Source organism: Balaenoptera borealis, assembly GCF_965194805.1.
Source record: "Balaenoptera borealis genome assembly, chromosome: 12".
NCBI classification, from domain to species: Eukaryota; Metazoa; Chordata; class Mammalia; order Artiodactyla; family Balaenopteridae; genus Balaenoptera; species Balaenoptera borealis.
This window is the reverse complement of record NC_138869.1, coordinates 52,068,678-52,081,704: the sequence shown is the minus strand read 5'-3', so window position 1 is coordinate 52,081,704 and position 13,027 is coordinate 52,068,678. Positions and strand designations below refer to the sequence as shown.

Below are 13,027 nucleotides of genomic sequence, written 5' to 3'. Positions count from 1 at the left end.
ATAACTGAAGAATGAGTCTGAGTTCCAAGGTGATGACCAGATTAACACAAATAAATTCAATAACTACTTGTTGAATGAAGGAGTGGAAGAGTTAATGGATGAATGGCAAGAAGAAGTGGAAAAGTCCCACAGGTATCAGTGAAAAAACATCTGCTTTTGTCATCTTTATCAGAAATCAGTGGAGTGCAGCAAGCTCCCTTTGGAGCACAGGAGTGAGGAACATTAACAAAAAACTACCCTGACCCAAGGGACGGAGGAAGCATTCACCATTTATATGCAGGAAGAGTAAGCAGTTACTTTAGGAAATGATAAAATCCAATAATGGGGAAACAAACTCACTTTCTAAATCACTGATGTCTCTGAACTTAATTAAAATGTGCTATTTTTTTTCTTGAAGCAATTAAGGAACACCACATACCCTTAACCATCAGAGGCAACAGTCAGTCTGTTTCTGATGTGGTTTGGATCAGCAATTCCCAAATGTGCACAGAGAGCACTGTTCCCAGGTCAGTGAGATCTGAGAAATGCTGCAGCCGACTTTGCCTTCCCGAGATGCACACAGCACACACGTCAGCATATTGAAGGCCCTGCGGGTTCTGCAGATACCCAAGCCTGCTGAGCTTTCACTAGTACATATTTTCAAACCTGGGTGACCACAGAACCCTTTTTTCTGTGGGGCATTTGTTAACCACTTGAGTCTGTGAACTGTGCCTCGTGCTCAAATTTAATATCTTGTTGGCGACAGAACTTACATTGATGTCCTTCAGTTCTTGTCTCAGGGTGTCTATGGTTTCTGTTTTCTCAGAGACTGAGGTTCTTAGCTCCTGGATCTGGCTCATGAGGTCAGCTACAACTTCCTGACAAGGAAAGAAACAATATCTTCATACCCAATGACAGCAAGGAGATCATTTTTTAATGATAAATCATTTATCTTTCCAAATGACAATAGGAGAAGTCAATTTTATTTTAGCAAAATATCATATGTCACATTACATTATTAATATTACCAATTTATATTTTATTGGTTTTCTAATATTTTAGTTAATTGTTTGCTTTGGTTTTATGAATGAATAAGAGCTAGACATATAAGGAATGTACAACTAATTTTATGTTCAGACATACATATTAATGTTTATTATTCAAGTTAAAGCCAACACCAGGGATTTGAGAATTTGTATCATGGCACTCACAATCAATGAGAAAAGGTCGCACTGACCTTAAAGCATCCTAGTTAAAGGCGGCAGGGATGCAGGGATGTGTTTTAGAAACACTGCCATCAAGAGAGATAGAGGGCCTCCCTGGTGGCGCAGTGGTTGAGAATCTGCCTGCTAATGCAGGGGACACGGGTTCGAGCCCTGGTCTGGGAAGATCCCACATGCCACGGAGCAACTAGGCCCGTGAGCCACAACTACTGAGCCTGCGCGTCTGGAACTTGTGCTCCACAACAAGAGAGGCCGCGACAGTGAGAGGCCCGTGCACCGCAATGAAGAGTGGCCCCCGCTCGCCACAACAAGAGAAAGCCCTCTCACAGAAACGAAGACCCAACACAGCCAAAAATAAATAAATAAATAAATAAATAAATAAATAAATAAATAAATTTATTTTAAAAAAAAAAGAGTGATAGAACAGTTTGCGCTTGAAGTTATGAGGAAAATTAAAGACTTCATTCTCTAGCAACCTTGGAAGATGAGCAAGGCCTAAGTGCATACAGAAATGCTAGCTAACCCTGGGAGCAGGAGACTGGAATGCGAAGGCAGCGTTTATAAGGAAAATGCAGGGGGCTATATCCTGAACCTCTACCTACCCTGTCAGCATCTCTAGACTTCTCCAGAGAACTGATTACTTTTTCGGTAGCACACAAACTCTCTTCTAGTTTCTGTACTTTTGCCATCTATAGGGAAAAATTAATATTTTTAGAAAGAGAATTAAATCACAAAGTTAACCACACACATGTATTTTAAAAAGCATAAAAGGAGTTGAAATCTGCTTTTCATATTAAACAGTGTATACTAAGGAGTAATATCTGAAAATAAAAAGTTGGGTTAAAAGATAATGATTTTGTGATCTCTATCAGGAAACCACCAACAAATTATGATTATAGCCATCTGGGAGTTAGAAAAACAAGAGTTGAAAATAATACAACCAACCAAAAATTCCATCATTTTATTATAAATTTTCAACATCTGAAAGCTGAAACAGTTTTTATAACAAATCTCTTTGGACATCAGGAAAAAAAGTTATAAACCTCAAATTTCAGAGTTAGAGAATAGGACATTTACCTGCTGCTCACACTTGGCCATCTCTTTCTGTTTCTCCTGACGTACAGCTTCAAGAACTTCTAAGATTTCTCTGGAAAAGAAGAACTATCTTTTACTCATGACTCATTCAATGGAAACAGGAACTGAGTCCATTCGTACAGAAGAGATTCAATGCAATGCAACTGAACTTTATTAGACACATACTTGGTGTTAGGAATTGTATTCTAGTAGGATCAGAAATTTGAACCAGTTTCTTCAACAGTTATTTAACAAGAACCCAGTTTTGTGCCAGGACAGTTTATTTTTCTCCAGAGTACTTAGGACTCCCTAACATAATATATAGTATTTACTTATTACCCACCTCTCTGTGCTACAATGTGAACCTCAAAAGGGCGGGGCTATTTTGTTCACTGTCTTACCTCTAAACGTCCTGGCATTTACCAAACAGTGCCTGGCTTGCTGGATATCACTAAACGTTTGAATGAATGACTAAATGTTAACTGTCTTTCCCAATTATATGGAGTCACCAGTATATAGCAGGGACTAGAAGAGAATCTGTCTCATAGTAAGAACTCTACAAGGATCTGCTGAATACACTAATACAAATTCTTCTTATTAGAGTAATAATCCTCCTGTTGGCTGGAACGAAGAGACTGAGAGAGATCACCAAGGAAAAGAATTTGGAGAGAGGAAAGAAAGACAATGGTGTTCATATAAGGGACCAGAAGAAAAAAAGAGCAGAGAGAAATCAAATAGTAGAGACAGAAATAAATCAGTCCCCACCTTTCAATAATAAATACTGTGATTTATTTACAGAAGGTCCCGAGTTCTGATCACCACCAATTGCTATTCATTTAAAAAGTACTGTAGCTAGTTATTAAATGTTTTGAAAAATTAAGTTTCTCTACATAGCCATTTATACAAAAAAAATCTGATATTCGTTTTGGAATGCTTCAAAAAAAAACTTAACAGGCTATTAGCAATTAAAAAAAAAAAAAGAAAACTCGCAAGATAAAGAATGTGGTAGTAAATGATATTCTAGTCAACTATGGAAAAGATAAATAGCACTCACTTAGAACTGTTTTCTTTATCTTCTTCAAATTGTAATAATAATTTGTTATTGCGTTCTTTTTCTGCCTCAAAAAGCTCCATCAAATTCTAAAAGACAATGTTATATTAGATTTTAAGGTGTAGTCAACAAACACATGGAGTACCTTCTATGTGGCAGGCACAATGGGCCAGTACAGAAGTTAGGAAGAGGTCAAACAGTCACACATCCAGAACAAGTTCATCAATAACCAATATCCTTCTTAACTTACATTCAGATCAGATTTCAGAGTTTCATTTTCTTTTTTGCAGTTTTGGAGGTTTTTTGAAAGTTGGTCAATTTCAAACTTCATTACTTCTTGTAAGTTGTCATAGGAATCCTGTAGGCAGGTTTTGCTCTCAAGAAGCTTTTCATTTTCTAATCTTTATCAGGAAAACATTTTTACAAAAGTAAATATAGACATTAAATGTAGTTCTGCTAGTCAGATTTATCTGTAGTTCACTTTATCCCATCTACAGACCATTCCCAACTTACAGAAGGCTTGACTGATGTAAAGCTCCTCACGGACTTCTGTGAAATGGTCATTATGATGTGATGCACGAATATTAGTGTGATGGGGATGGAACAGACAGGTTGGGCGTGTTAGCCTGCAGCTATTTACTTCTTCATTCTTTCTCCCGTGATTTCAACCAGACATGCTTAATTGATTGGCAATTTCGGGTGATGAGACTCATTTAGGGGGTTCCAGACCTAACCTTCATGTAAACTAAAGACTGCCCATTGATTTAATTTTGTTGATAGCTGAACTCTATAGACTCAGCACCTATTCTCCCGACTATAGGAAGGTTTTTCAAGATGGCAAATATGGCTTTGATCTGAGCAAGAGAATAAACTCCTTTAGGATAAATATCTTTTAAGTCACATGATTATTACTTATTGCTTTTTAGGTTTTCACCCTCTTATTCTACTTCGCAACATACTGTGACATGCCCAAACAGACTTCATCCAAAAACTAGTAGACATGACCTCTGGACCACCCAAAACAGATGTCCCAGCTTGTACACAGAGGGCTGTGAGACCTGGATCTATCTGGCTTCACTAAGTCCATGCAGAGTAGAAGTGGCAAATTACGAAGTGGGATAAATCAGTTGCTAAAGACAGATATACAGACAATACATGGTAGAGAGGAAGAACATATGATTTATGATACAAACTGTATATATAAAGCAGGTAAAATAATTCAAGAAATACACGGCGGTTGGGTGGTTTCACTTAGAGGTCTTAACAAACTTTGAGAGCCATGACAGTTTAAGCAGCCCAGTAAGTGATACACCCAATGTATGTCACATTTAGTGCAAAAAAAAAATCACACAAAATTAGTTTGACAGAGCCAAGATAAGATTTAGTGATTCGGATGTTAAAAACTAATACCAGGTGTAAGAAAAAACAGCAGTGCACCTGTGATGATAAACAGCCACTGACCAGCAGCCTTGGTGCTGGGGAAATGGCGCCGGGGAGTGGAGGCTGTGCTGACTTAGCACAGGCCCCTCTCTAAAGGATGGCGGCCATGCAAGAATGTGGGCCCAGTGCCAGCAACTTGTCGGATTTTTAAGAGGATGCTGAAATATGGATCTTTATAAGAAAGTTCTCAATTTTAAAAATGTTATGCTAAATTTTTTTCAAAAACCATACTGGGCAGGCCCAACAAAAACACGTCTATGGAGACACGCAGACCTCAAGTTTTCTTCCTCTATTTTCAATTCCTTGTTGCCTATTCAAAAAACACTCAAGCATTACAGGTTTTAGTCTTTGCAATGTCTATAAAAACTAAATTCAAGGTTGTCTATTAGCAGCTTTTCTAGAGTGAGCAGTCACACTCATATCACACTCACAGTATCACAATCAATGTCCATTATTAAATTATTGCCATAGACTTGGGAAATAGCATCAAAACCACGAGATGGTTTTAAGTTACGTTTTACAAAAGGTTGAAATTAGTGAGAAAAAAACCCAGTAAAAACAAACAATTTACATCTTAGATTACTTTGTTTCAAGATTACCAGCACCTGACTAACTAGCCAGCCTCTGGAGTTACTGTGGACAATGGTGGCAACTACTGGTTTGGTCTACTTTGTACTGTCCCTTCTAGTAAGAGCACACCTTTCCCGCTGGAGAGGGAACAGACACGTCACCTCTGTTGCGCCAACCCTTGGTAAGTGATTGACCCAAAAGTAAGCAGATGACTCAAGCAAGAACAATACCAGTTTTCTCTGGGATTGATATATGGCGATGGGGAGAGAGAATCTCTTCGCAGGGGTTGTTATGCCAGGAGACAGAAGATGGAGCTGTCTGAGGCAATCTGTTCCCCGTCACATAGAGGAAGGTCCTCAACAGTAGAAGAGAATAAGGGCAATACACAGAGGGAAGAAGAACAGAGAGAAAGGGAGGGAGGGACTGAAAGAGGAAGTGAGGGAGAGAAGCTGGAGGGGGGGGTGGGGGGATGGGAATGCACACTGACAATATTGTTTGAGATTCAATCTAGTTTGTCCGTGAAACCAAAATCACCTCTGGGGCTTCCCAATGTCATGAGCCAATAAACTATTTTTTTTTTTTTTTTTTTTTTAAACGGGGGCACAGTGCAGCTTGCAGGATTTTAGTTCCCTGACCAGGGATCGAACCCAGACCCTCGGCAGTGAAAGCGCAGAGTCCTAACCACTGGACAGCCAGGGCATTCCCAATAAATTACCTTTTAGTTTTTTAAACTAGCTTGAGTTGGGTTTACAGCACTTGTACTTCAAGTAGTCCTGGGTTACAGGCCATCAGGCAACTTGAAACAATAACAGAACAACTCTACCTGACATTATGTAGTTGAAGCTGTACATGCATGTGTCTTTCGGAAAGGCTGTTGAGTTCTTTCTCCTGACTCTCTCTGAATGAACTATACTCCAGTTTCACCGAAGACAGCTCCTTGTCTGCAGAATGAAGAACTACTCGCAGGTCATGTACCTCACTTTTCAAAACTAAAACAAACAAACACATAATAACTCTTAACAGACTTTTCTTTACATGTATTTTTTACAAAGGAGGCAAATTTGTTAGGTACCCTTCACACAATCAGCAAAAACAAGTTGAAGAGACCATTTTAAGAGTAAAAATTTTGAACAACTAAATGGGAGGTATCTAGGAGCACTGAGATTTCTATTTTCTTCCTCTCCCTTGCTCATGGTTTTTGGTATATTTCTACCAAAAAAAAAAGTTAACACCTGTCCCTCACATGTAGGTCATTTGATTTTTCTACATTTCTCCTGCAGAATGTGCATCAAAACTCTTCAAATAAGAAAAAAAGCCAAGAGATTTAACGTATTTTAAGTGACCTAATCTTACTTATTGAAAACCCTTTGGAGATGTACCAGAACTTTCCAAAATAGGTTAAACACTCTGGTCTTCTAAGGAAACTCCAACTGGAATTAAAATTAGGTAACTTTTTAGATCAAAGAAAAGGAAACGGTTGTCTTTTTTGCCTTAGCTTTATCATAAGCTATTACAAATACTCTGATGAAAGAAAAAACTAAAAAAACTGGGAATTAAATGATATTCCCACATCTATGAATATATACAAATATATTTTATGCTTTTCTGTCACTAGTAAAACCTTCATCTTATGAATTCAAGACACTTTGTTTTCAAAGCAGTATTAAAACTTTAAGCAGACATTTGTATCATTTGTTTGAGAGCAGTCCTGGAGAAAATTACCCTTTATAATATATTGCTATTACTCGTCTGGTCTAATTTAAAACAAACAAACAGAAACAACCAACCAAAAACACAGGGACAACATTTTATCCATACGAGTAAAAAGATAGTGAGTTACAGTATTCAGATTAGGAAGCTTCCAGTGTTCAGACTCACAGTCATTCTTGGTCTGAGTGTCTTGAAGCTGCTTTTCAAGGACATTCAACTGAGAGAGATAACCTTGCTGCTGTTCGGTCCAATCAGTTCTTTCAGATGAGAAAAGCTTTGGGAAAGAAATAAATTTACTGGAAAAAAAATACTGGCATGCTAAGACACACTCCAAATCATCACCTTGTTTCTGTTTTTAAAATCTAGTCTTAAATTCAGACTAGGGGTGTGTGTCTCATTATCAGAATAGTAGGTGAAGTAACAAAATAGAGAATACAACTCAAATAAACCTTGACCAAGGCTTCACAAAGTCACTTCCTTCCTGGGACGCTCTTACTTTGAGGATCTGTTTCATACATTTTCTGAGGCAATGCTCGCGGTCTCACCTCCTGCATTTGAGTAGAATGATGTTCCAGTTTGTCAATGTGCTGCTGAAGCTTTAGGTTTTTATGCTCTTCTTCATCCAACTTGACTTGAAGGGCACACATTTGTTCCTGCAACACAAGAACTTCAGTGGTCAAAAATTCTTTTAATGGACATCTTAAACAGTCCATCATTTCTTCTGCATTAAAAATACAAAACTCAAAACCTCATATGGACAAAGGTAACAAAGGCCAGTTTGGAGCCAGAAAACCATTTCAGAAGACTACACTAATGATCTCTCATGTTTCAGAATTACACTTGTGGCCCATCAAAGTGGATAATTTGAAACACAAAGGAAAGAAGTGATTAAAATTAAAATCATAGATTAAATCGTAGAGCCATTTTGAGACTTCTAAGAAGCTTTCTCAGGCCTATATGAAGTGACTTCACCAGAAAGGCCTCCATACCTGTGGAAGGGCAAAATTTTGGAATTTGGGGTGACGTAGCTCCCTGTAAGTTTTACTAGACAGTAGATAAACTTCTTAAAAGAAAAAACAAATCACTGGATTCTGAGATAAACTTCACATGTTATTTCAAATATACCAAAAGCTGTCTAAAATTTGATCTATCACAAGATTCTTTCAGCTATTTAATCTTCTTTAGCAGATACAACACTGTGCCATGTAAACCAGTTCTGGAACTAGAAGCTAGTGGCAAACTGGTCTTTTTACACACGAGAGAACCAAAGCTCAAGGAGAGTGGAAACTGACTTGCTAAATACTGCAAAGCAGATTGAAAGAACAAGAGCAGGCTGATTTCTAACCCAGGGATTTTTACACACTCATCCTTAAAAACATACGATTTTAATACTAAACAGGTACCTGCACCATTCTGTGCTCTTCAGAAATGGCTTCAAAAGCTTGTTCATTAATCTCAGGTGGCACTGGCTCATTTAAGATATCCTTATCCAATCTGCTAGAATTCTGAGTGTGTGCAGAGCCAAAACTCTCCAGTTCAGGGCTTAATTTTGGTACTGGTCGAGACCAAAGTTGATAAGCCTTGGTTGGTGTCGTTATGATCTACAGCAAAAAATTATTAGGAAAACAACATTAGCACACATGAAAACAACAGCATATTTATAATTGTGTGAACAGAGAGGATAAAATTATAATTCTATTCATCAAGAGAAAAGAAAAGGTATCCTTGAGACTTCCCTGGTGGTCCAGTGGCTAAGCCTCTGTTCTCCCACTGCAGGGGGCCCAGGTTCAATCCCTGGTCAGAGAACTAGATCCCACATGCCACAACTAAGAGTTCACATGCCGCAACTAAAGATCCCACATGCTGCAACTAAGACCTGGAGCAGTCAAATAAACAAATATTTAAGAAAAAAAAGAAAACAAAAGGTATCCCTGAGACGCAGCATAGAAATGCCCTTGTGGAAACAAATCTATCAGTTCAAAGCAGTCTCAAGCAAAAATTGTTGTAAGATTTTTAAAAATGAAACTTGATAAGTCAACTCCAAACTGTATACAAAAAAAAAAAAAAGTGCAAGAAGAGACAATTAAAAAGACAACAAATTAGGAAGACTTCCCTGGTCAATATAAAAATGTAAGTGTATGGTCACTAAAACAATGCATTATTAGCATATGTATAATCAAATAGAACACTGGAAGAAAATAAAAAGTCCAGAAATAGAATAATTTATATGTGGAAAGTTCAAATTAATGAGAAAAACATGAGAAAAACACTATTTTATTTTATTATTTTTTTAAACATTTTTATTGGAGTATAATTGCTTTACAATGGTGTGTTAGTTTCTGCTTTATAACAAAGTGAATCAGCTATACATATACATATATCCCCATATCTCTTCCCTCTTGCGCCTCCCTCCCACCCTCCCTATACCACCCCTCTAGGTGGTCACAAAGCACCGAGCTGATCTCCCTGTGCCATGCGGCTGTTTCCCACTAGCTATCTATTTTACATGTGGTAGTGTATATGAGTCCATGCCACTCTCTCATTTCGTCCCAGCTTACCCTTCCCCCTCCCTGTGTCCTCAAGTCCATTCTCTACATCTGCGTCTTTATTCCTGTGCTGCCCCTCCCTAGGTTCTTCAGAACCATTTTTTTTTTTCAGATTCCATATATAAAACATGGTCTGTTTTTAAAAAAAGGTAAACCTGTGTCATGCCATTTAAAAATAAAATAGTAGACGCATTAAACATCTCAATGCAAAAAGAAAATTATAAACGTAGTAAAAGAGGTGTCCGTGCCCGAGGCTTTGCGGGTCTGTGGCCGGGAGGGGCGGGGGTTGGGGTCGCGGCGGCTGCCGCCATGGCCGGGAGTCAGGACATGTTCGATGCCATCGTGATGGCGGATGAGAGGTTTCACGGGGAAGGGTATCAGGAAGGCTATGAATAAGGAAGTAGTTTGGGTATGATTGAAGGAAGACAGTATAACACGTTACATGGAGCTAAAATCAGATCTGAGATCAGGTGCTACCAAGGTTTTGCTTCTGCGTGGAGATGTCTCCTGCACGGTTCCACCACTGAGAAAGACAGCAGAAAGATGAAGGTCTTAGAATCGTTGATTGGAATGATTCAGAAACTCCCTTATGATGACCCTACTTATGATAAACTTCATGAAGACTTAGACAAAATTAGAGGGAAATTTAAGCAGCCTTGTTCATTACTAAACGTTCAGCCCAACTTTAAAATTAGTGCAGAAGGTTCTGGACTTTCATTTTGAGGATGACAGAGGAACAAAGACGAAACATCAAGGAACAGATGTTTGTATGTTAAGTGTTTAAAAATGCGATTAAAGGCAAAACAATGATGAGGGATTCACTGTTTTGCAGGAAGAGTTCCAGCTTGGCCGGTGCCTTCCCCTGAGGTCTGCCTGCATCGCCTCAGTGGCCCCCACGGGGCCCCTCCACACAAGCCCGTCCTTTGTTGGGCCCTGTCTGCTCTGCTGTCTGAACGCGGCCCTGGCAGAGCCCTCGCGGGGCTGCTCTTCTCTGGTCCAGGGTCCAGGCCGCTGGCTCAGGGGTTCTCGTCACCTGGCAGGCCTGGCTGGATCTAGATTCGGGTTGGCTCTGGATAGGATAAACCTCCCCTTTACCCCCCAGGCTTCGGTCAGCGCTCACAGGGACAGTTTTTAAAAAAATGAGAGCTACAGGGTTGACACGAAGCAGGTTAATGGGAAGGAGTGATGGGTACTGTGACATTTATTGACCCTTGAGATGTGCCAGTGCCGTGACCTGCTTCTCATGTTTTATTTAGTCCCTTCAGGAGCCCACGAGGTGGGCATTATTCCCACTTTACAGACGAGGAAACCAAGGCCCAACAGACTGCCTGGTCCAAGGGCAGCGGGTGGTAGAGCTGGGACTCCAACCCCGGCACCCGGCTCTCTCCCCCGTCTCCTGGTGCCCGCTCTGGAACGTGCGGTCGCACCCACAGGCTCAGGGTCCCTGCCCGCAGGTCCCCGCTGTGCCCCGGGGAGCCCTGGGGCATCCCCTGTGGCCATGGACGTGGGTGTCTGGCTGAGAGGAGGAGAGGCCAGCCCTGTCCCCAGGGAGCCGGGACGTGCTCTTCCTGTGTCCCCTGGTAGGTGGGGCTCTGCAGCATCAAAAATGGTCACCGTTCTATGTGCAGAAACTTTGGAGCCTTACTGCAGCCTTCCTTTTATTGTGAGTTCTTCTGTCTTCTGCCCAGACTTAAAAGGCATCGTCTGTATGCGGTGAGGTCCAGGCAGGCCAGTCCCCCCTGAGATGCGTGGCTCCCAGGCATTTCTCTGCACATGACGGCCCGTGTCCAGGCCCCTCGGGCACCCCGGCCCGAGGCCTCTCCCCACCCGCTCCTGGCACAGGGAGCAGATCTGGAAGCCATGAGTGAGATTAGCACAGGGATAGCCGTGAATCCGCTCCAGATTTTAAAATCATTCCAGAGCATCTGGGTAAACCGTGCTCCCCTGGCAGCTGCTGGGGGCGTCCCTGCGGGGCCTGGGACGCTGGCCCTCACCGTGTGCCAAGGAGGGAGAAACAGCTTCTAGCTGTTGGAGGACAAGACTCCGGCTTTATCCTGCTCGGCTGTCTTACGTGTGTCTCGCTGTTTGTTCCTGGCCTGCAGCCCCACCTCAGTTCTGCAGAGGCCGGGGCTGGGCACACGGCCTCAGATGTGCCTTCGTCACAGACACCAGCAGCGCTTATCTCTGACTGGTGGAATGGAGGGGCTTTTGTTGTTGTTTTCCTGGGTGGATTTTTGTGTTTCCTAAACTATCTGTTTAGATACTGTATTATTTTTATAATTGGAGGAAAAAATAAACAGCATATTTTAAAGCAAAAAAAATAAAAAGTAAAAAATAAAAGTAGTAAAAGAAAGTAGAATATACTGATGCTCTTGAGATTGTCTAGGCCTTTAAAAATGTATTTAAAAAGTCACAAAGAGGGAATTCCCTGGCAGGCCAGTGGTCAGGACTTGGCACTTTCACTGCTGGGGCCCGGGTTCGATCTCTGGTCAGGGAACTAAGATCCAGCAAGCCACTCGGCACGGCCAAAAAAAGAAAGTCGCAAAGATAAAAGATCGGTAAACCTGGCTATATCACAATTTTAAAACTTCTGTATAACAAAAGTATCACATACAAAGATGAAAGACAAGGAACATGATGGCAGAATATACTGGCAGTATACATAACAAACAAAAGATTAACACATAAAACGCCTACAAATCACAAGAAAAAGATAAATAACTAGTAGGAAAATAGGCACTTTTTCATAGGTCAAACATCTTTTCCTGTGTTCCAACCAATGGCAATGAACATAGGAAAAGATGTGGTCTGACCTCACTAGAAATGAGGGAAAGTAGAATTAAAACCATTTTCACCCATCAGACTGGAGAACAATGCCAGTTCTGGGGCCAGTGCTATGGAAGGAGTGCTCCCAGGCTTCCTGGGAAGGAATGTGGTGCAGCCACTTGGAGGGCACTTCAGCAGGATACTGAAACGTCCTAAAACTACCACTTCTCCTTCATAAAACCCGCCCCGGAGAATGCTTGCACTGGAAACCACCTAAATAAGCCACGTAATTATTCCAAAGCACAGAAGCCTGGGTTTAAAATGAGGTAGAGTTCTAAGTACTAGTTCATGTGGAAAGACCCAAGGCATATTCCTGAGTTAACAAAAGCCCATTGCAGAATAACATATGTAGGATGATTCCATTTATTTTTAAAAACAAAGTACGACAAAAAAAAAAAAAAACTATCTATGAAATAACTCTACATATCTTCTCAGACTATGTATATTTACTGTACAAAATTGCTAAGAAAAAGGATTCCCAAATTGATGATAAATTACCCCTGGGGATGGGGATGGGGGATGAAGGACCAGATTAGACCCAGACTGGCAGTGGTACTCAAAAGGAACTTTAACCGAAACTTGTATACATATGTATACTTTCTTTAAAC

At 40.6% G+C, this 13,027-nt stretch overlaps 1 protein-coding gene and 1 pseudogene across 5 annotated transcripts in view; one reads left to right on the top strand and one right to left on the bottom strand.

Annotated features, from left to right (window-relative positions):
- KIF15 (kinesin family member 15) overlaps positions 1 to 13,027 on the bottom strand; it is a 119,197-nt gene that overhangs the window by 21,653 nt on the left and 84,517 nt on the right. For all 4 annotated transcript variants that reach the window (XM_082348345.1, XM_082348344.1, XM_082348346.1 and 1 more), the window contains exons 17-25: positions 8,451 to 8,648; positions 7,593 to 7,700; positions 7,216 to 7,321; positions 6,161 to 6,326; positions 3,578 to 3,728; positions 3,331 to 3,416; positions 2,280 to 2,349; positions 1,805 to 1,891; positions 753 to 857 (exon numbers count right to left, since the gene is read on the bottom strand). In XM_082348345.1, coding sequence (XP_082204471.1) covers positions 753 to 857; positions 1,805 to 1,891; positions 2,280 to 2,349; positions 3,331 to 3,416; positions 3,578 to 3,728; positions 6,161 to 6,326; positions 7,216 to 7,321; positions 7,593 to 7,700; positions 8,451 to 8,648 — 1,077 coding nt within the window. The remainder of the gene's footprint in view (positions 1 to 752; positions 858 to 1,804; positions 1,892 to 2,279; positions 2,350 to 3,330; positions 3,417 to 3,577; positions 3,729 to 6,160; positions 6,327 to 7,215; positions 7,322 to 7,592; positions 7,701 to 8,450; positions 8,649 to 13,027) is intronic.
- On the top strand, positions 8,658 to 11,250 carry LOC309608505 (protein LTO1 homolog pseudogene; annotated as a pseudogene). The gene has a single exon. The product of its transcript is annotated as a protein LTO1 homolog pseudogene (transcript).